This window comes from Chrysochloris asiatica, unplaced genomic scaffold, assembly GCF_000296735.1.
Source record: "Chrysochloris asiatica unplaced genomic scaffold, ChrAsi1.0 scaffold00025, whole genome shotgun sequence".
NCBI classification, from domain to species: domain Eukaryota; kingdom Metazoa; phylum Chordata; class Mammalia; order Afrosoricida; family Chrysochloridae; genus Chrysochloris; species Chrysochloris asiatica.
The window spans coordinates 19,422,222-19,446,740 of NW_006408543.1; the positions used below are offsets into that span (position 1 = coordinate 19,422,222).

The 24,519-nt window shown below is 43.4% G+C and overlaps 1 protein-coding gene across 1 annotated transcript in view; it reads right to left on the reverse strand.

The window, feature by feature from the left end:
• Positions 1-24,519, reverse strand: part of TDP1 (tyrosyl-DNA phosphodiesterase 1) — a 111,028-nt gene that overhangs the window by 39,242 nt on the left and 47,267 nt on the right. The window contains exon 13 of the mRNA XM_006839580.1: positions 8,596-8,698. Within this exon, the coding sequence (XP_006839643.1) occupies positions 8,596-8,698 (103 nt within the window). The remainder of the gene's footprint in view (positions 1-8,595; positions 8,699-24,519) is intronic.

The following is a 24,519-nucleotide window of genomic DNA, read 5'->3' on the forward strand; positions in this document are numbered from 1 at the left end:
TTCCACCAGTCTCTATTTGATCAGTAAGTCTGTTCTCTTACATTTTACGGTTTTGTTCCATGTTTTCTTCCACTCTATCCAGGGCTCTCTAATGTGATCCCTCCCTTTCAGAGGTCATTAGTAGTGGCTTGGATCAGGCACACCTTAGTCCTCAAAAACGGATATCTATGTTCTTTAACACTTTAAAGACGTGTTTTGTAGCAGATTTAGCCAATGTAATATGTCATTTGATTTCTTAAATGCTGCTTCCATGACAGCTGATTGTGGACCCAAGCAAAATGAAGTCTTGGACAATTTCAGTCTTTTCTCTGTTTACCATAATGTTGCTTATTGGTCCAGTTGTGAGGATTTGATTTTCTTTACATTGACGTACAATCTATACTGAAGACTGTAGTCTTTGGTTTTCATCAATAAGTATTTTAAGTCCTCTTTGATTCCATCAAACAAGGTTGTCTCATCTGAATATTACAGGTTGTTAAAGAGTCTGCTTCCAATCCTGATGCCACGTTCTTCTTCATATAACCCAGCTTCTTGGATTATTGGCTCAGCATACAAAATGAATAAGTATGGTGAAAGGATACAACTTGGGTGCACACTTTTCCTGAATTTACACCATTCAGTATCCCTTTGTTCTATTCAAAAGACAGTTTCTTGTTCTATGTACAGCTTCCTCATGAGCACAATTAGGAGTTTTGGAATACTCATTCTTTACAACGTTAACCATAGTTTGCTATGGTCCACACAGTCTAGTGCCTTCCCATAGTCAATAAAACACAAGTCAACATCTTTCTGGTATTCGACTTTTAGTCAAGATCCATCTGACATCAGCAGTGATATTTCTTCTTCCATGTCCTCTTTTGAATCGAGCTTGAGTCTCTGACAGTACACTGTCCATGTATTGTTGTTGTTGTTGTTAGGTGCCGTCGAGTCGGTGTATTGTTGTAGCCATTTTTAATTGTCTTCAGCAAAATTTTACTTGCATGTGATATTAATTATATTGCTCAATGATTTCTGCATACTGTTGGGTGACTGCTCTTTGGAATGGGCACAAAAAATGGATCAGTTGGCCAGGTAGCTGTCTTCCAAATTTCTTGCCATAGATGACTGAGTGCCTCCAGTGCTGAATCAGTTTGTTGGAACATTTCAATTTGTATTCTGACAATTCCTGAAGCCTTGTTTTTACCAATGTCTTCAGTGCAGCTCTAACTTCTTCCTTCAGTATCACTGGTTCTTGATTATATGCTACCTCTTGAAATGGTTGGACAGCGACCATTTCTTTGTGGTAGCGACTATGTATTCCTTCCGTCTTCTTTTGGTACTTTCTGCATCATTCAATATTTTGCCCATGGAGTCCTTTAATATTGCAATGTGAGGCTTCAAGTTTTCCTTCAGTTCTTTCAGCTTGAGAAATGTTGAGTGTGTTCTTCCCTTTTGGTTTTTCTAACTCTAGGTCTTTGCACATTTAATGATACTACCTGACTCTGTCTTCTCAAACTGTCCTTTGAAATGTTCTGGTCAGATTTTTAACTTCCACATTTCTTCCATATGCTTTAGCTTCTCTATTCTGTTTCACAGTCTCTTCTGGCATCCATTTTTATTTTCTTTTATTCCTATTTTTTTAGTGACCTTTTGCTTTCTTCCTGCACGGTGTTCTTGATGTAAACCCACAATTCTTCTGGTCTTCAGTCATTAGTGTCTAATACATCAAATCTGTTCTTGAAAAGTCTTTAATATTAGGTGGGAAATATTCAAGGTCATATTTGGGCTCTTATGGACTTAAAAAAAAAAATTTTTTTTTTTTAAGGTCTCCTGGTGTGGTGCTGTAGGATCAGCACTGAACTGTGAACCATAAGGTCAGCAGTTCAAACTCACCAGCTGCTCCTCAGAAACTATACAGGGTCGCTATAAGATGGAACCTAATCAACGACACTTAAGAAGAACAACAACATGAATGTTTTTGCTTTTCTTTAGCTTCAGTATGAATTTCCATATGAAGAACTGATGATCTGTTACAGTTTGCCCCTGGACTTGTTTTGGCTGATGATATTGAACTTGTCTACTTTCTCTTCCCACATATGTAGCCACTTTAATCCCTGTGTATTGTACTTGGTGAAGTCTGTGTGGATATCCTGAAAACTTTGCTCCATTCATGTCATCACGGTCAACTCTACTTTGAGGAGGCAGCTCTTCCCCAGTCGTATTTTGAGTGCCTTCCTATGTGAGGGGCTCATCTTCCAGCACGTTATCTGGTTAGGTTCAGCTGCTTTTCATAAGGTTTTTCTATTCTGGATCTGTAGCTGACAACGTTCAGCTGCTTTTCATAAGGTTTTTCTATTCTGGATCTATAGCTGACAATGTTCAGCTGCTTTTCATACTGTTTTCTATTCTGGATCTGTAACTGACAATGTTCAGCTGCTTTTCATACGGTTTCCAGTGGCTAACCTTTCAGAAGTGGTCAACCCACCTTCTTCCCAGTCTGTCTTAGTGTGGCAGCTCCTCTGAAAGCTGTCCACTAACGGTGACCCTGATGTATATGAAGTACCGGTGGCCTAGCTTCCAGCACCACAGCAATGCTGACAGATGAGTGGTGGGCACTGCGATCTGTTGTTAAGTGCTGTCAAGTCGGTTCTGACTTATAACGGCCCTGTAGGGGATTCCCAAGGAGTGGCTGGTGTGTTTGAACAGCTGATCATGTGGTTAGCAGTGCAGTGCTTATCCTACAGAGCCATTCCATGATTCCATCTAGTGGCCCTTAAGTTGGTACAGCATGTCACTGTCTGTAGCGGCCAGTCAGATGTTTCCAGGGGTAATTAGACACCGTTATTAAAATATTCAGACATGATCATTGTGAAATTTACTTCAGGATACAAGGATATGAACTTTTGAGCTTACACATTTCCTAATTGTTAAGACAAGCCAAAGAAAACAGAAAGGACCCTTTGCACATTTTATGTCTGGTTTTGGATATATATACTATGTATTTTATAAACATCAATAAAACAACAACAACAAAAGGTTTGGGGAATGACTTCAGAAAACTCATGATCGTTGAACACCCTATGGAGTAGAGTTCTACTCTGACAAACAAGGCGTTGCCATGGGTTAGAATCAACCTGACAGCAGTTTGTTTGGTTTATTTTAAAAAAAAAATACCAAGTATCACTAAGTGCTGAGTATACAAAGTTAGATGTATGCTGGCATTAATCTCCACAGATGTTGAAAGTATTTCTAATCAAAGGGTAACGATTGACTACAATCTTTAATTCCAAATTAGGTTTATCTTCAAGTGATGCCTTCGCTGGTTCATTCATTTAAAAGGAGAAACAAAGATGCAAACAAATCAGTGCTTGGTTCCCAGGGACTTAGCTTCCAGATCAAAGCAACAGAGGCTTCACATGACATCTTTCTCATGAACGTTGATTCTCTACCCACTGCAGTTTTTCCGGTCATGAGGAGGGTCACTTGCCACGATCACTTAGCTCCTGAGTGACAGGTCCTTATCAGGGATAGGGAGGAGGAGAACACAGCAGAGACTACTTGAAGTCAATGCAGCTGCCTTGTGGGCGACTGTGCAGTTCTGGGGACAAACTTGACGGCTAGCAACTCTGGCCTTAAGCGAGCCTTCCAGAACAAAGTGAATGGGACGGCTCAGTGGTGAAGGACAGAAGTGGCAATTGTCATGGATGGTAATTCAGAAACGTGGGTGTTACGGACACAGAGTTCTTCTTGGAGCATAGACGTAGGTTGATCTCAACAAACTCAATTCTTGGCTGACTTCCAGTCAAAGGGTTGGCTACCAAACTGTGCATTCATCAGTCTATCTGAGAAACTTGTAATGAAAAAGTGCACACTTGCTAGTTCCAAAAAGGGAAACCCGTAAATGAAATCGACATTGGCTCTCATTTTACAACAAACTGTATTCTTGTCAGCTCACACTGTAACGGAGAGACACATTCTCAGGACATTCATTGGATGAATGTGCAAAATTGGTATCTATGAACACTCTAGCAGAATTCTAGGTGTTTTACTTTTTAAAAACGTTTGATAAGTGACAGCTATACCTTAACTACAGAGCTCTGGTAGCATAGTGGTTACGAAACAGGCTGCAAACCTTAGGGTCAGCAGTTTGAAACTACCAGCCGCTCTGCGGGAGAAAGATGAGGCTTTTTGCTCCTGTAAAGATTTACAGCCTCAGAAACCCTATACAGGGTCGCTATGGGTCAGAACCGACTTGACGGCACTTAACAACAACAACATACCTTAACTATTCTGTTGCAAATCACTTACAAAAAGACTCATGAACATACATTTTCACGAACATACGCCTTAAGTTTGAACTGATGCACTTGAACTATGGTGTTATTATGGTATACTCAGAGTACCGAGGATACCAGGGACTGCCAGAGAACAAACAAATCTGTCTTGGAAGGAGTACAGTCAGAATGCTTCTCATAACCAGTCCCTGGAGAAAGACCTGGTAAAGTGGAGGGTTAGTGAAAAAGAAGACGACCCCACTGAGGCAGACTGACTTGGTGGCTATAATCACACACAGCAATGGTTGTGAGGATGGTACGGGACCGGCTGGGCTTGGTTCTGTTGGACATGGGTAACCTGTAACGGCACAGCTTTCCCTCCTCTACCCACATACCAAGTACACAAAACGTCTTGGGGTTCCCACATACAACATGGACACTATGGGTTAATGCACTAGACTGCAAAGTCATCTGAACTTCAAGGTTGGCAGTTCAAGTTCACCAGCCGCTCTTTGGAAGCCCTATATAGGGTCGCTATGAGTTGGAAACGACTCGATGACACTTAACATTTATACCACAAGGTTGACAGTTCACATTCACCAGCTGCTCCTTGCAAACCTTATCTAGGGTTGTAATGAGTCAGAACTGACTCAACGGCACTTAACACCCCACTACCATTTCTACTGGGAAGCCTTGTCACCCCTGGACTGTGGGTTAAACTCTTACTATTTTTTAAAAACCATGTGGAATGCCACCTCCTGAAAGCCTTCCTTGAGCTCCCTGCATGCCCCTTCTTTTGAGGGTCCTTGTACTTCATAAGCTCCATATCATGGTTCTCGTCATAGACGGTCATTACCTGCACCTTTGTCCCCAGGGCCATATTAAGGGGGCGGGGAAGGCTTGTAGAGGGGACAGGAAGGGCTGCACTGACCCCTGCTGAACTCGCTGGAAAGCTGAGTTCTGAGCCTGGGTCAGACTTCCAGGAGGGGACAAACGCGCTATGGCAGCTGGCCCAGCCACCCATTCACAAGCCAACTGTCTCATTCGGCACAGGAATGTCACATCAGCTCAGCAAAATGACACATGACAGATGACTTTCTGTCACAGATCTCTGGGTCGCTCGTAAAATTAACACTGGAAATTCTCTGAAAGCCAAGCAAAGGTTAGCAGACAGCAAACAACGTAAATACTGCGATATGATAGGTATAAAGACAAAGTCTTCTGTACTGCAAGAGCCCAAGACCCCATTTTGCAGACTGACATGGCATTTATCAACTCACTTCTGTGTGGACCCGTAAGTGATAATATCTACCTCTTGTGTGCTTTTGAAGCTCACAATAATGTCAGGGGACGGAGGTCAGGTCATGTGGCTAAGCAGACCATCCTTTGTCTTATGATCTAAGTCACCCCTCTGACAGCAGCCCAGAAACCACTGAGGTCCCCAGAGCGGACCCTACTCCATCCTTCCCAAGTCTTGGCTGTGAACTCTTCTAGAACAGCCCCTCCAGCGTCTTTTCAATATACTCCTTTGTTCTGTGGGCTTATGTGTGCTCAAGTTAGCTTCCGCTAAATGCCCCACGAGAACCCTACTCATTCCAGCCCTCTGGCTTCTCCTCATGACGGGCAGTAACCATCCTTGTACCTCTTGGCACTCAGCTCCCACCTGGGATGTGCAGAATGCCTATTTGACTTTTAAGACCTTCTTGCCTAACTTGACTTTCCCAGCTCCTTGGCAGGTTAGCAGTCCAGTGCTTACCCTATAGCACCACACTGAGACTCCAGAGTATGCTGCTGTTGTTGGTAAGTGCCGTTGAGTCAGTTCTGACTCACAGTGACCCTGTATAGGGTTTCCAAAGACTGGCTGGTGGGTATGAACTGTTGTCCTTGGGGTCAGAAGTCCTGTGCTTATCCTGCAGCACCATACCAAGACTCCTAGAGTGCTCTGTATAGTGGGGCTTTTATTGCAAAAGTATAAGAATAAGATACAAGTCCAGTATAAAGTCAATTTGGGGATTCTAAGTGATCACGCCCATTTTTCTTCCCGTTGGTTTTTTCTGACATAGTCTGAGGAATGGTATCTAAGGTGAAAAATGGTAATTTAGAAAGTGCTACAGAACTGGAAGGGGTCCTGGTATGGTACTGTAGGATAAGCAATGAACTGCTAACTGCAAGGGTGGCAGTTCAAACCCACCAGCCACTCATGTGAAACCCTATACAGGGTCTCTATGAGTCGGAACAGACTTGACAGCACTTACCAACAGAGAACTGGGAAGGGTAATTTCTTTCTATTATCAATTTTAGATCAGAATAGTTAGAAATGACTTGAATTGTACAAATGCCAGCAAAGACTAAACAAGAGTGATGTGAAAGTTGTTCAATCTCTTCAGTTATTGGTGGTGGTGGTGTGCCATGGAGTAGGTTCCGACTCATAGCGACCCTGCATAGGGTATCTCAGGCTGTAAATCTTTAACGGGAGCAGAAAGCCTCATCTTTCTCCTGCAGAACTGCTGGTAATTTTGAATTGCCGACCTTGATCACTTCACTTATTACTGACAGATTAACTGTAGACCTGAGGCTGGTGTATCAGTATCCTTGAGTGAATCTCTGTTGCTTAGAAGCTGTGAAGAAGCTGAAGCTCTGAGGAGTGACCAGCTAGCAGACGGAGGCTTCACACTGGATCCTGTACCTTAGCTGTGGGGTCTTAGAGAGGCCTGTTGGGCAGATTCAGCGTAAACCCCTCTGAGCTCAAGAAAGATGTGGCTATAGACAGACGGGTGAGGGGAGAAGAGAAAGGGAGGAAAGAACTGGGGGACTTCTGGAGGCACTGGGATGGGGGCTACCTGTATGCACTCCACATTCTAACACAACAGCTGCCGCCAGCCAGTCAGTTCCAACTCATGGCGACCCCTATGCATCAGAGATGCCCGGGCATGGAAGGCACAGGGATTTCAGTGTCTGGACTTCTGGAAGTAGATTACCAGGCCTTTTAAAGAGGCACCTCTGGGTGGAATCGAACCTCCAACCTTCTGGTAAGCAGTCATGTGTGGTAAGCATTTATACCACTCAGGAACTCCCCATGTTACACAAATCCACATTGAATGCTGTTACATAAGCACTGGACTGCTAACCACAAGGTTGGTGGTTCAAAGCCACCAGCCGCTCCTTGGAAATCCTAAATAGGGTCGCTGTGAGTCAGAACTGTCTGGACACACAGCACTGCTGCTAGCTGCCGCTGAATCTAAGTACAAACACACGCAGCATGGCCGTCGCTACATCTTCTGGCCCAGTCTAGGTGGTTTACAACATGCATGCACGTGTAACCATCAAATTGAGGCAAGTGGTGATAGAGGAAGGCAGAGGAAAGCATTAGCTACTTTACTGCAAGGGCAGCTCTGGCTGCCATTCTGTCTGGGGGCATTGTTCCACAGTGAGAGTGAAGAGGTGGGAAGGGAGGTGTTGGGTCTGTGTGCCTCTCAGTGGGGAATGTCTCCCTGGGTTCCTAGAGTTTGTGGAATCATTGTTTGCACACTCTGGTCCCTACGCGCTAGCCCACCACTTCATCTGGGTCCAAAGCTGTGAGAGGAGCAGTCTGGGCCGGCGCTGTCGAGAGACTGTTTCCAACATGCTGCCTTTCAGGGTCTTCACTGGTACGTGAGCCTTGGACTTCCCTGAACTTTCTCTCTAGCAGAAGCTGTGAGCTTTCCTGCCTCTGGCTTGTGTTCATGCCATTTCCTTCCAGGTGAGATTGCCCCTCCTGATCCTCTCCATGTACCCGGGGAACCTACGCATCCTACAAAACCCTCCTTCGCAGCCTTCCTGTACTTCCAGTCACCCTAAGCTATATCATCTCATTCTTATCACTTACATCCTGTCATAAACCTTGACATCATGCTTTATGGTATTTATTTGATTTGATATTTACGATGTTAAATATTGCTGTCAGCTTTGTCCTGCGCACTAGCTTCATTGTCTACTCTGGGACACACCTGGACATACTCATGCCCACATGATGCCCACGTCTTCAATTCACACACATAGCGACCCCACTGTGTATCACAGGAGAAAGAAAACACTAGCGCTTTCAAAGACGTGACTTTTCAGAAGCAGATGACTAGGCCTATCTTTCGAGGCACTGCTGGGCGGACTGGGACCGCCAGAGGGAGCGTGGCATAAATTCATCAGCAGGGGCCAGTGTTTAAGAACACAGGTGGGCTCCGGTTAGAATCCCAGCTCTGCTGCCTCCTGACCTCCCGGCAAGTCATGGAGACCAAAGTCAAGAGCAGAAAACCCCAATTGGCTTTACAAGTGAGCAGTCAAGCAGCTTCAGACAGCAGGAACTTACAAATGTTGAGGGGAGAAACAGGACTCCGAGTTCGTAGGAGCGGATCATCAGCTGGGTGCCGTTTTTCTCTAGCGCTCCCCAGGCGGCCTTGGACAGATTTGCGCTGTAGAGACAAGGACAGGGAAGGGCATGAACGTGAGCCATTCTGTGCAAGTGGGGCTGGCAAAGCGGCAGGGGCCTGGGCAAGGTGGACACTGCCTCATAGGCCTGCAATCGCCCGGCTTTTCCCGCATCTAGCAGTGCTGTTTAATCTCCACATAGGACATTGAAAATCCTCCTACGCTGGGATCCGCATGACTTACCAACCTAATTGCTCATCGAGACAGCACACTTCAGTTTCCTCTGAGGGCAGCTATTAAAAGAACGATCCTTCCTTGCATTCTTTTTTTAAATGCTCCAAACTATTCCCCCACCCCGTGACTATAGCCTAGTCCAGTTTTCCAGCACTTAAGAAAAAAAAAAGATAAAATGTAAATATAATCTTAATACAGTATCTTCTTAATTGCTTTATTTTCTTCTAGTTTTTTTTTTTTTTTCCTGCAGACCAGGTAGCAAGCATGACAATGGGGCTTCAAAAAGTATGAGGAGAAATGGAATGAGAAGATAATGGAATTTTCCCATCAACTTTTTGAGGCTCCTACAAAGGGTCAAGACAGAGTGTGGACAAGACTGAACACTACAGTGTAGCTCCAGGAAGAGACCCAAACTGATCAGATGCTCAGAGTGAGACCCCAGAGGTCTTGGTCTTTAGCGACTCTCCCTTCTGCAGAAATTCAGGTGGAGAACGCTCACCCATAGATGAACTGATGGAAAGTAGCTGTAAGCATTTCCTGTCAACTGCTGGTGGTGGTTATGTGTCATGGAGTCAGCTTCGATGCACAGTGACCCTGCACAGGGTTTCTGAGGCTGTAAATCTTTATGGGAGCAGAAAGCCTCATCTCTCTCCCATGGAACTGCTGACTTTGAGGTTAGCAGTCCAACTCGTAACCACTACGTTACCAGTGCTCCTTTCAACTAGAAGCTTCCAAATTCTAGTTCAATTTAATCCTGCAAAGCAAAACCCAGGCTAGTCTGAAGCCTTAAAACCTAACTCTGTAGGTATCTGAGTTTTGAAGATTCCTTCACTCGTGTTTTCTGAGCCAAGCGCTGGAACTGAAGTTGTCTGCTAGAATCACAAGGAACATGAAAAGAATGGTTCTTGTTTGTAAGGGAACAGAGAGGAAGGATTGTGGAAGTCAGGGCAAAGGACAAGCCTTTAAATGATTAAGCCTGCTTAAAATTAACAAGTAAGACAGTGTATTGCAGACCTTCTTGTTTGTCAAATAGACCGTCCAGAGGAGCGTGGACTTTCTCTGTCAGACAAGAGTTATGGTTGTGAACATCACATTACAAACTCACCACAGTATTGGATTGTGTTCTTCCCGAGCCCTCAGCTAAGCTGGCCAATGCACAGTTAGTCATCAGGCAGTTTTGCAGGTCCCTTACCACATGTTCAATTGGTGGTAGATTACAGTGTTCAGCTGATGAGAGGTCAGAGCTTCATCCACAATGTGTGAACATTTTGTCCCCAAGTTTAAGTCCTTAAGAGTGAATTTAACCTTCAAAGGAGAAGAGCTGAGAGTGGGACCCAACCAGAGAAACAGAGGTGCCTGAGATGGAGACAGAGACGACGACATGAAGCAATGAAGCGGCTGGGGACTTTGGACCCAGAGAGGGAAAGGGACTGTGGACCAAAAACTGGGGGTGGTGGGGGAAGGGGAAGTGTAGGGGGCGGGTTTCTAGGATATACCCTTTGGCTGGTTGATGATGCATGGAGGGGATTGGAACCATGGCAATGAGATGATATACGATGGAATGAATGTAAAACTAAAGCTCACTCATGTAAACTACCATATAATTCACAATAAAACATTAAAAAAAAAAAGAGTGAATTTAAAATAATAACATACAAGAAGAAATGCTTGAAGGAAACCTGGAGAGTACACCGGAGTGGATCTTGATTATATGTAGAAGAAAGAAAGATCGGTAGTGAGAAGAAAGCCCTGGGCTTAATCCAGTTTGTGTCCTGCTTCCCTACTCATTGTCTTAGTCTGGAAGCTCTGTTGAAACCTACCCACCAGCGATGAGGCTGCTGGTACTTGCAATGCCAGAGGCATAGTTTTCATTATCACTGTAACACACAATCCATGACAGCATGACTAAATGACAGGCAATTGGTGGCTTCCAGTCTAAGACAGACTAGGAGGAAGGACCTGGTGGTCTACCTCTGAAGATGTGCCAGTAAAAACCTTCTGAGCAGCAGGAAAATCTTGTCACATACAGTGCCAGAAGATGAGCCCCTTAGATGGGAAGGCACTCAAAAAATTATACGGGGAAGAGCAGCTTCCTAAAGCTAGAATAACATGGATGGAATAAAGCTTAGAGGAACTTCATCTGCTGATGGGGCATCACTCAAAATGAGAAGAAACAGCTGCCAGCACCTTAGGAATCTAGGAAAAATGGAAGTTGTCAAAAATATAACGAAACATATAAAGATCAATACTCCAGGCATCAATGAGCTGAAGCGGACTGGTTTTGGTCACTGTGAATCAGACCACTGTATGGTCTACTACGCTGGGAATGACAAATTGAAGAGAAATAGCATTGCAGTCATCATCAAAAAGAACATTTCAAGATGAACCCTGAAGTACATCTGTGATAAGATGTTGTCCGTGATAAGATGATATCAATATACCTACAAAGAAGATGAGTTAATACAACTACTATTCAAATGTACACATCAAACACTAATGTCAAATATGAAGAAATTGAAGATTTTTACAAACTTCGGTAGTTTGAAACTGATGAATGATTTACTCAGGATGCATTGATAATTACTGGCGACTGGAACATGAAAATTGGAAACAAAGAAGGTCAGTAGTTGGAAAAGATGTCCTGGGTGACAGAAACGATACTGGGGATTGAATGACAGATTTTTCCAAGACCAACTACTTACTTGCTCATTACAAATACATTCTTTTTAACAACATAAATGGCAACTACACCAGATGGAATATACAGGACCTCACCAGATGGAATATACAGGAGTCAAATTAACTACATCTGTGGAAAGAGATGATGTAAAAGCTCAGTATTATCAGTCAGAACAAGGCCAGGGCCAGCCAGGAGAATAGACTATCAATTGCTCAGATGTAGGTTCATGTTGAAGTTGAAAAAAAATAAAAATAAAAAATAAAACAAGTCCATGAAATATACTCAGTAACCTTGAGTATATCCCACTGGAATTTATAAACGACCTCAAGAACAGATCTGACGCGTTGACCACTAATGACCAAAGACCAGATGACTTGTGGGATGATATCAACAACATCAGACATAAAGAAAGCAAAAGGTCATTAAAAAGACAAGAAGGAAAAGACCAGAAAGGATGTCAGTTGCTCCTGAATGTAAGATAGCTACAGTGAAAAGAAGAAATGATGATGCAAAGGAGTGGAACAAAAGATTTCAAAGGATTGCTTGATAAGTCGGAGTAAAGTATTAAAACGAAATGTGCGAAGACCTAGAGTTAGAAAAACAAAAGGGAAGAAACTGCTTGACATTTTTCAAATGGAAAGAACAGAAGAAAAAAACTCAAGCCCCGAGTTGCAATAATGAAGGATTTGATGGGCAAAGCCTTGAAAGACTCGGAAAGCATCAAAAGAATATAGAAGGAATACGAAGTCACTGTATCAAAAAGAGTTGGTTAATGTTCAACCATTTCAGGATAGCCTATGATCAAGAACTGGCAGTACTGAAGGAAAAAGACCAAGCTATACTGAATGTATTGGCAAAATACAAGCCTCCAGGAACCGACACAATACCAACTGAGATGTTTCAACAAATGGATATAATGCTAGAAGCAATCACCTGTCTACACCAAGAGATTTGGTAAATGGATACCAAACCAATGGATGGGAAGAGATCCATGTACATGCATATTCCAAAGAAAGGTGATCTGGTGGAATATGGAAAGTACGAAACACCACCATTAATAGTACACGCAAGTAAGAGTTTGCAGAATATCATTCAAGAAGGCTGCACTGGTACATTGACTAGGAGCTACCAGAAATGCAAGAGAAATTCAGAAGAGGACATAGAAACAGGGATTTCACTGTTGATGTGACATGGATCTTGACTGAAGGCAGAGAATACAGGAAACTTGTACTTTATGGCTGTGCAAAGGTATTTGACTGTGTGTATCATGCAAATTATAAACAATGTTGCAGAGAAAGGGAGTTTCATAACACTGTACTATGTGTTCATGTGTACACAGAACAAGAGGCAGTCGTTTAAACAGGACAAGGAGATACCGAACAATTTAAGACAGAAAAGTTGTATACCAGGGTTGTATCCTTTCACCTCCCTTATTCATATGCAATCTGTATGCTGAGCAAATAATACAAGAACTTGGAGCTCCGTGAAGAAGGATGTAGCCTCAGGATTGGAGGAAGGCCCATAATAACCTGCAATATGCAGATGACATCTCAGTATGAGGAAAACAAAAATCATCATGATAAACAGGGAAAAGACTTAAATGGTCAAATATTTCATTTTAGTTGGATCCACAATCAATGCTCAAGAAATCAAGTAACATATGATACTGGGCAAATCTGCTGCAAAAGACCTCTCTAAAGTATTAAAGAGCAAAGATGTCACTTCGAGGATTAAATTGCACCTGACCCGAGCCATGGCATTTTCACTCGCTCTCTATACTTGGGGAAGTTGGACAACGAATAAGGAAGACTGAAGAAGAATTGATGCATTTGAGTTGTGGTGTTGGGGAAGAATGAATGTACCATGGAGTGTCTGAGTGCCTGAAGAACAAACAAATCTGTTTTGGAAGACGTGTTGCCAGAACGCTCCTAAGAAGTGCGGATGGTGAGACTCCCAACTTTGGACAAATTATCAGGAGAGACCAGTTCCTGGAGAAGGACATCGTGTTGGGTGAAGGAGAGGGCCAGTGAAAATGATGAAGACGTTCAGTGAGACGGATGGACACAGTGGCTGCAATAATGAGTCCATACACAGTAATCACTGTGAGGATGCTGTAGAGTGGGCGAGTGGGCAGTGTTCTGTTCTGTTGTCCATAGGGTCACTGTGAGTCAGTGCTGAATCTACGGCACTGAAAAATAGCACTTCCTACTCACGGTGAGAGCCTAAGTCACCTGTTCTCTTTGGACTTTTAGTGTCCTGTCTCTGGAATGAGGGGATTTAGACTAAGAGGCCAGAAATCCCTTTCCAGCCAGCACTTTACAATGAACAGAAACACCATGTTCCCCTCTAACTAGATAGCTCCCCTCCAGCTGCACATTCTAATCACAAAGGCACAATCCATGTGCTGAGGTGGGGGCTCACGCCTGACGACTATTCATCTAAATGTTCATGATCACCCCTTGGGGCAACAGCTGCACAAGAAAGGGGATACGGCAAAGACGGTGACCTCTGGCCCAAACCCTGTTGCAGACATCTTTGAAAGTTTGAAATTTGGTTACAGTAGCAGCTGCCATCTTCAACGCCAGCCAATTTGGACTTACTTTTCAGATTCTGTTAGATGATCTGACTCTCCAAGCATAACTCCTGTAATGGGAGCATGTGCTCACTGATCAAACATTTCTTTTTATTACTTAACAGTCCAGGCAGTATCTATGAAGACTGTGGATGGAGGTTTTGGCCTCAACACGCCTTGAAGTTGGGTGTGTAGGTAGCCGATATGGTCACAGACTGATTCAATAAAGCAGAATGTTTGCAGTGAAGCAGACGTAGACCAAGGAGCTGTGATGACCAAGTGGGACAAGGAGACCTCCAGGCCACACTGCTGCTACCCTTCTGTTGGAACTGCACAGCGGACTACCTGTAACCTACACACACCAGCAGTGTAAGTTACCTTCAAGTTTTGCATTGTGTTGCTGGTTTTCTTGTGTTGTCTTTGGGCCGTTTCTTTTCACATACTGGGGAGGAAATTTCACAAGCAGCATGGAGACCCAGTTGCACAGTAAATGTTCAAGCTGTAGGAGGGGACTTCAATAAGTTTGTGGAAAAATTCCACAATCTTCTAAAAATTCCCATGAACTTTCTGAAGACTTCTTGCATAACCAAAAATGCCCACGACCATCAAGTTGATTCTGACTCATAGTGACCATACAGTACTGCCCCACAGTGTTTCTTTTGAAGGCTGTGATATTTACACAAACAGCTGACCACATCTTTCTCCTATGGAGCAGAGGGTGAGTAAAAGGTATTAGCACCTAGTTCTTAGAAGCAATGTGAATGGCTCCAAGAACATGAAAGGAAAAGTATAGGAGGAGACCTGTGCTAAATCGCCCTCCTCGGAATTAGCAGCTACTGGGTCATGCCCACTTATCTGTGCCCAATGTCCACATCCACAGTTACTCAAGGCTCAGCACTCAAATAGTCCGCCTTGATCATGACTTCTGCCACTGGCTCGAAGCTTAAATCTACCCACCCACCGTAGTTGGTCGGTGCCACGTGTTTCTTCTACACAATGCTGGGAACCTCATGGGATTCCAAAGACCTTCTGGCCTGACTGGACCAAGCAACGGGAGCTACTTCCAGAGCTCATGCAACATGGAAAGTTAGGGACAAGTCTCTGTGACTTTAAATATCAGCCTAACACTAAATTTTAGTCCTTAGGGGGTAAACTGACATGTCATATTTGTACAGAACAATTTGATATTTCTTCTTAGGTAAAACATTAGTATTACAAACATCATTTGTTCTGTCTTTGTAAAACCTGGACCTAATGTGTCAGTCTGTCGTAGTGTGGTAAGCCTGTGCATTGCTGTGATGTTGGAAGTGAGTCCACCAGTATTTAAAGGATCAGCAGGGTCACCCATGGTGGATAAATTTCAGGGGGGCTTCCAGACTAAAGACAGATGAGGGAGAAGAAGAGACAGATTACTTCTGAATAGTTAACCACCAAAACCTGATGAATAGCAGTGGAACACTGTCAGGTATCGTGCTGAGAGATGAGCCCCTTAGGTTGAAAGGCACTCCAAATCTGACTGGGGAAGAGCTGCCTCCTCAAGGTAGACTCGACATTAAGGATCTGAATGGGACAAAGCTGTCAGGACCTTCATTTCCTGATGGCATACAAGTCAAAATGAGGGAAAAAAACCAGCTTCAAACATCCATTCATAATCGGGACATGGGACGTATGTAGTATGTTGTTGTTCAGTGCCATCGTGTAAGGTTCTGACTCAGAGTGATCCTGTATAGGGTTTTCCGAGGAGCACCTGACAAGCTTGAACCACCAACACTGTGTGTGGTACAAACCTACCTTGAGCTCTAGTGTTTTATCCTACAGCACCACACCAGGACTCCATATGAAGTATAAATCAAGAAAAATTGGAAGTCATTAAAAATCAAGTGTAACGCAAAGATCAATATCCTAGATCTTAGTGAACTAAAATGGAGCTCTGGTAGCGTAGTGGTTACAAGTCGGCTGCCAACCTCAAGGTCAGCAATTTGAAACTACCAGCTGCTCCATGGGATAAAGATGAGGTATTCTACTCCTGTGATGATTTACAGCTTCAGAAACCCTGTACAGTGTCACTATGGGTCGGAACCGACTTGACAGCACTTAACAACAACAACAACAACAACAGTGAGCTACAATGGACTGACACTAGCTATTTTGAATTGGACAATCACATGACTTACTATGTTGGGAACAACAATCAAATGGAATGGAATCACATTCCTCATCAAAAAGACCATTTCAAGATCTGTCTTGAAATACATACAATACTGTCTTTGATAGGCTAATACCCATACACCTACAAGAGAAACTGGTTAATATGACTATTATTCAAATTTATGAACCAACCACCAAAGCCATGATGGTGAAATTGAAGAATTCTACCTCTACCAATTTCTCAGCCTGAAACTGATCAAACATGGAATCAAGATGCACTGATAATAACTGGTGACTGGAATGTGAAAGTTGTAAATAATGTCCAAGGATCAATAGTTGGAAAATATGGCCTTAGTAACAGAAATGATACTGGAGATGGCATGATAGAATTTTGCAAGACCAATGACTTCTTCATTGCAAATACCTTTTTTAACAACATAAAAGGTGATTATACACATGGACCTCACCAGATGAAATACACAGGAATCAAAGTGACTACATATGTGGGAAGAGATGATGGAGAAGCTCAATATCATCAGCCAAAACAGGTCCAAGGGCAGACTGTGGAAAAGACAACCAATTGCTCATATGCCAAGTTCAAGCTGTAGCTGAAGAAAGTTAAAACAAGTCCATAAGAGTCAAAATGTGACTTTCAATATATCCCATATGAATTTAAAGACCATGTCAACATTACACACAAGTGTCTGAAGACCAGAAGAATTGTGGGATGATATCAAGAATATCATAAATGAAGAAAGCAAAAGTCATTAAAAAGACAGGAAAGAAAGAAAGGCCAAAATGGATGTCAGAAGCAACTCTGAAATTTGCTCTTGAGCATAGAGAAGCTAAAGCAAATGGAAGAAATAAGGAAGTAAAAGAGAACAGAAAATTTCAAAAGCAGCTCGTGAAGATAAAGTAAAGTATTACAATGTAGTGTGCAAAGACCTGGAGCTAGAAAACCAAAAGGGAAGAACACATTCAGCATTTCTCAAGCTGAGGGAACTTGAGAAAAAATTCAAACTTCATCTTGCATTACTGAAGAACTCGTTGTTGTTAAGTGCCATTGAGTTGGTTCAGACTCATAGTGACCCTGATTAGGGTTTCTGAGGAGTGGCTCGTGAGTTTGAACCACTGACCTTGCAATTCAAACAACCTTGCGTTCCAGTGCATTATCCCACAGTGCCACACACCAGGATTGAAGAACTCTCTATGGGCAAAATATTGAACGATGCAGGAATCATAAAAAGAAGATGGAAGGAATATACAGTCACTGTACCAAAAAGAATTGGTCGATTCTCCACCATTTCAAGGCATAGCATATGATCAAGAACCATTGGCACTGAAGGAAAAAGTCCCAGCTGCACAGAAGGCGCTGGCGAAAAGGCTCCAGGAATTGATGAAATGTTTCCAAAAAACTGATGCAGTGCTGGAAGACTTCACTCATCTTCCAAGAAATCTGGAAGACAGAGACCTGGCAAACTGATTGGAAGAGATGTATATTTGTGCCCAATCCAAAGAAAGGTGATCTAATGGAATGCAAAATGCATCGAATGATATCTTTAATATCACAAGTTAAATAAAGTTTTGCTGAAGATAATTCAAAATCAGTTGCAGCAACATATCCATAAGGTGCTATCAGAAACTTAAGCCAGATTCAGAAGAGGACATGGAACTAGGGATATACTTGCTGATGTCAGATAGATCTTGACTGAAAGCACAGAATACCAGAAAGAAGTTTACTTGTATTTTATTGCCAATGCAAAGGCATTCGACTGTGTGGATTAAAAGCTATGGATAACGTTGCAAAGAACAGGAATTCCAGAACACTTGATTGTGCTCATGATGAACCTGTACATAGACCAAGATGCAGTCGTTCAAACAAGAGAAGGGGATACTGAATGGTTTAAAATCAGGAAAGGTGTGTGGTAGGGCAGTGCTCTTCTACCACATTTATTCAACCTGTATGCTGAGCCAATAATATGAGAAACTAGATCATATGAAAAAAATGTGGCATCAGGATTGGAGGAAGACTCATTAACATTTTGCAACATGCAGATGACACAACTTTGCTTGCTAAAGGTGAAGAGTACTTAAAATACTTCCTGATGAAGATCAAAGACTACAACCTTTAGTATATAAAGAAAACAAAAGTTCTCACAACTGGACTAATAAATAACATCATAATAAAAAGCGAGAAGATTAAAGTTGTCAAAAACCTTACTTTGCATGGATCCACAATCAACACTTATGGAAGCAGCAGCCAAGAAATCAATAGATGTATTGCATTAGGTAAAAATCTGATGCATAAGACCTCTCTAAAGTGCTCAAGTGCAAAGATGTCAGTTTGAGGACTGAGGTGCGCCTGACCCAAGTGGTGGTATTTCCAATAGCCTCACACGCATGTGAAAGTTTACATGAATAAGAAGACTGGAAAAGAACTGACGCGTTGAATTATGGTGAGTGAAGAATATTGAAAGTATCACAGACTGCCAGAAGAACAAGCAAATCTGCCTTGAAAGAAGTATAGTCAGAATGCTGCTTAGAAGACAGGACGGTGAGACTTTGTCTCTTGTACTTTGGACATATTTTCAAGATGGATCAGTCCCTAGAGAAGCGCTATCATTCTTGGTAGAGTAGAAGGTTGACAAAAAAGAGGGAGACCCCTAACGAGACAGATTGGCAACAATGGACTCAAACATAACAATGGTGAGGATGGCAGAGGGCTGGGCACTGTTTTGTTCTGTCGTGCATGGGGTCACTATGAGTCAGAACCGACTCAGTGGCATCGAACAACAACCAGCATCGATTTCCCCATCTTCCTAAAACATGGCTTTATAAAGTTAGTTAATGTAAATGTTAGAATTTGTCATCTGAAAAGCAAAATGTTTGGAGCTAGAGCATGTTTTAGAACAATGCTCATTAACTGCTCTCTGATATAATAAATGGCATGTTTGTATTCTGGGCTTCCCTTTCTCCCTCCACTTCAAGTCTGACTCCACTTCAAGTCTGATGTTTGTTCAGACAATATTCGAAACTGCTCAACCCCACGATCTTTTTCATGCTTTATTGTTCTACACCAGGGATTCTTAACAGGAGTGATTTTGACCCCTTCCCTGCATGAGACATTTACCAATGGCTGGAGAGATTTTGCTGGCCATCACTGGAGGGCAAGGGTGTTCCTGACATCTAGTGGGTAGAAGACAAGGGTGCTGTTAAACATCCACCCATGTCCAGGACAGGACAGGCCTCCACATGAAGACTCATTTGGCCCCAAGTGTTAATAGTAGAGTGACTCTGGTCCTATGTTCCACTGACTCCTGCTGACCTGGAGATGAGCGAGAGAAGAGGAAGGGAAGGTTACATGGGAGTAGTTAATCTTACAGTCCAGGAACAGAGGACTCTAGGACCAGAGAGAAGAGAGAAGAGCACAAGTGGAATGTGGGACCCTATCCAGAGAAGCAGCGACACCAGAGACAGAGGCAGAGATGAGGACATGGAGAGAGGGAGCAGCTGAGGACTCTAGACTCATGGAAAGAGAAAGGCTGAGTGCTGGCAGCCAGGAGGCAGGCTTGCAGAATGTGCCCTTTGGTTGTTTAGATGATTATATAATACTGAATGTTTTTGTGTATATCTCCCCACCTCCTTACCCCGCCCTCTCCCCCAAAAACAGAGGGAATAGAAGCAAAAATACTGTTGAATGATGATGCATGGAGGAGACTGTAATCATTGCAATAAAACGATGAGTGTAAAACTGATGTTCTCCCATGTAATCTATCACTCAATTCATAATAAAAACTTTAAAAAAAAAAGGAACTCCAGTCCTTCTCTCCATTATGACTCCAGAAGTGAAAGGACCCCTCTGCTGCATGGATCATGCTCTTTCCTCCTTTGGTAACTCGTCTTCTCCACGTGACTATTCTGGCCCTCTGCTAGTTCTCTGACGCAGTTTCCCTACAGTGAGCTGCCTTCCTGTACTCTTCTCTTGCCAGGCCCTCAAACTGTACGCAGGGCCCTTGGTTCACCCTATTGTGTCTTCTTCCTTGGGGACTTCTCCACTCATCCTACTGCCACCATTACCTGGACGAGGCTGATCCAAACCTGAACCCAGGAGCCTACCCTGAATTTTGGAAACCAGCTCTCCCTGGACCTCCCTTCAGTATACAGTCTCATTCTTCCTCCCTCAGTCAGACTCAAAGATCTCACGGCTTATGGACCTGTCCGTTATCTGGATAACTTAGGGAGACTTGGTTAGCAAGCTGCTAGTCTGTCTACCTCTTACTCTCAGAGAGCATCAATGTGTCCTTTCTACTTGAGCAAAAAAAGTAAATGCCAAAATTAAAAAAAAAAAAAAAAAAGAAAATGCAAGAACATGACATTAAGGAGCCTCCACAATCTGACTAAGGAGCTACGTCTGGTAGCATAGTGGTTATGAATTGGGCTGCTATCCTCACGGTCAGCAGTTCGAAACTACCAACTGTTCCATGAGAGAAACATGAGGCTTGCTGCTCCCATAAAGATTTACAGCCTCGGAAACCCTGTACAGGGTCACTATGAGTCGGAACCAACTCCACAACACATAACAACAATCTGACCAAATCTACACTTTCAATCTTGTTTCCCATCATACCTTTCCATGACTCCTTTTCCCTCAAATGTGTTGGCCTACTGACTACCTCCAAACGTGCTTATGGTTCCAAGTCCAAAAGGGACCCTAGTGGCACAGTGGGCTTTCTAATCAACAGACAGGCTGCTCTGTGGGAGAAACATGAGGCCGGCTGCTTCCGTTAAGATTTATGGAGGCATGCTGCCATCCGACAGGGTGCTAGGAGTCAGAATGGACTCGACGGCAGTGGGTTTGTTGTTTTCTTTCCTTGTCTGGGGTGCCAGCCCTCTTACCATCCTGATGAACCCTTTCCTCCTCTACAAACTCACCGCGTTCAAGAAGCTGTCTAAGTAAAGTGGAAGGTTAGGGAAAAAGAGGAAGACCTCTAAGGAGATGGATTGACACAATGGCAGCAACCATGAACTGAAACGTAACAACGGTGAGGATGGTCAAGGACCAAGTAGTGTTTCGTTCTGTGTGCACAGGGTTGCTAGGAGCCAGGACTGACTCAGTGGCATCCAACAACAGCATGCACTGAGTTTCCTGCCTTCAGAAAACACGATTTTATCAAAGCCACTTAATGAAGATGTTAGAAAACGTCATCTGAAAAGTAAAAGGTTTGGAGATGTTCTCACATCTCTCCTCACACAGAATCCTGCAGGGGTTTGGCAGGCAAGAGACATCTTCCCATTTATTCAAGAAACAAGACCGTTACACAAAGATGGAGATCTTACACATCCTATTTTATCCATTATAGTTACAGGATTTGAAATGTATAACTCACAAGATGTAGAGAAAAGGTCTATCCACAAATAAGTGTGAAAAGGTGCCCCAGGGTGGCGGGTACTAGCAGATCCTGAGCTCACATGGATTTCTGGAGTTAATCTTGTCAATTTTCAGGTGCTGCGTCTATAACACACCTGCCTCCCGAAGGCTGATGTGAGGATTTTATCAGACAAGGTGTGTAAAGTCCCTGGCACAAAAATGGCACTTCATAAATGCCAGCTATTATTGTTAGCAATACTTTGCTAAATTTACGGAAGAGTGGCTGGTCCTTCCCTCCGATGTGACTCACGAAGCAGCAGAATTCTACATACGGCAGGTCTACCCTAGAATGTTTTGGTGACAGACGGGTCTAAAAATTGTTCACTAGATTGCATCCCTGATTCCATCATCTTTGCACAAGTCCCCAGGCAGAACGAGTGAGCTTCTATTTGACTGTATAAAGAAAATCAAGGGGATTTTGGTTTTCTTGATACAGATATATGCACCCTACCTTTCAACAGCGATGAACGGTGAAGTACCAGGAATCTAACAACATGTTTTTGTTAAGTGCCACTGAGTTGGTTCTGACTCATAGCTGCCCTCTATAGGGTTTCCAAGGAACAGTTGGTAGGTTTGAACCAGTGATCTTGCAGTGAGCAGTCCAGTACTTAACACACAGCGCCACAACAGGATTCTATTTAATAGCCTTTGTTGTTGTTAAGTGCTGTCGAGTGATTGCGACCCATACTGACCCTGTATAGGATTCCTGAGGAGCTGCTGGTGAGCTTGAACCACTGACCTTGTGATTCAAAAATGACTTTGCAGTATAGCGCATTAACTCACAGTGCCACACCAGGACTCGATTTAATAGCATAGTTCAGGTTAAACAAATTCTGCAGATGTCCAACAATTTGTGAGAGGAATCACCGAAGGGGATTCCACACGTCAACTGAGTTTGGGGGCTAGTGTAGTGGTTATGAATCCGGCTGCAAACCGCAAGGTCAGCAGTTCGAAATTACCAGTTGCTCTGCAGGAGAAAGATGAGGCTTTCCGCTCCCATAAAGATTTACATTCTTGGAAACCCTGTATAGGGTCACTGTGAGTCGGAACTGACTCCATGGCATACAACAACAACATCCTCTTTTGCTGTTATAGTGCATTAACAAAGAAATGCCAACAGGAAAAGAAAAAGCAAAATGAAATGAAGCATGTTTTTAACCTGACAAGTAAGAGCAGGGTACCATGGGAAACTGGATACCTGAGTGTAGGAATTTTGCAAGTAGAAATCTGACAGACTGCCAAATGTTGTCATTATTGTTACATGCTGTCAAGTTGGTTCCGACTCATAGCGACCCTACACACAACCAAAACACTGCCAAGTCCTGTACCACCTTCACAATACAGCTATGCTGGAGCCCACTGCTGCCACCGCAGTGTCAATCCATCTTATTGGAGGTTTTCTTCTTCATTTGCTGACCCTCTAACTGCCAAACAGAGCAAGACCAATCTATGGGCAACCTTCCTTTGATCTTCACTTACAGTGGGCTAGGCTCATGACCCGAGGCAGAGTCTTTCAAGACCGCATTGAACTCTAATAAAACGGATGTTGTGGCATTCCATGGCAGAGTTCCCGCCTTGCTCTCAACCAGGTTTTTCAAAGGACCCTCCTATTCTTGATCCCAATTGCCCAGGTGGTGTGCAGTGGATATCATGAAAGGCTAGCAATTGGAGACCATCAGCCACTTGCCAGGAGAAAAATGTGGCATCCTGCTTCTGTAGAGATTACAGATTTGGAAAGTCTATGGGGCAGTTCTGACTCAAAAGCGACCCGGCATAGAGTTTCTGGGGCTATAAATCTTTACAGGAGCAGAAGTCGCATAGAGTTTCTGGGGCTATAAATCTTTACAGGAGCAGAAGTCCTCATCTTTCTCCCACAGAACTGCTGGTAGTTTTGAACCGCTGATCTTGTGGTTGGCAGACTGACTTGTGACCACTACACTACTCTTCGTCCTGTCCTATAAAGGAGCTCTGGTATTGTGATAACCTAAAACTGTTAACTATTCTATGATTTTTGTCTATAGCGTAGTGGTTACGAATCGGGCTGTGAACCTCATGGTGAGCAGTTCGAAACTACCAGCTGTTCCGTGGGAAAAGATGAGGCTTTCTGCTCCCGTAAAGATTTAAAGCCTAGGAAACCCTATACAGGGTCGCTATGGGTCAGAACTGACTCGACGGCACTTAACAACAACAACATAAAGGAGCTCTGGTACTGTGATAACCTAAAAATGTTAACTATTCTATGATTTTTGTCTATCCATGGGATGCCAAAAGAACCAACCGATCTGTGTTGGAAGAAGTAAGTGCAGCCAGAGGGCTCCTTGGAGGCCAGGATGGCCAAACTTTTCTCTCATACTTTGGACATATTGTCAGGAGGGACCAGTCACTGGAAAAGGATAACATGTTTGGTAAGGTGTAGGGTCAGAGATAAAGAGGAAGACCCCCAGTGAGATGGGTTGGCAAAGTGGCAGCATCAATGGACTCAAGCATGTCAACAACTGTGAGGTTGGCCCAGGATTGGGCAGTGTTTCATTCTGTTGTACATTAGTACCGACTCAATGGCACCTAACAACAACAAGGAGTGCTGTGTGGTCCTGTGGGATACAGCACTAAACCACATGGACAGTTTGAACCACAGGGTTGACAGTTCAAACTCATCAGACACTCCTTGGAAACCCTATACAGGGTCACTATGAGTCAGAACCAACTCGATGGCACTTAACAACAACAGTAATAGGTAGCTCCTAACTGGGAAGCTTAAATGAGTTAGTGGAAAAGGCACAAAGTCAGCAACTAGTAAGCATCA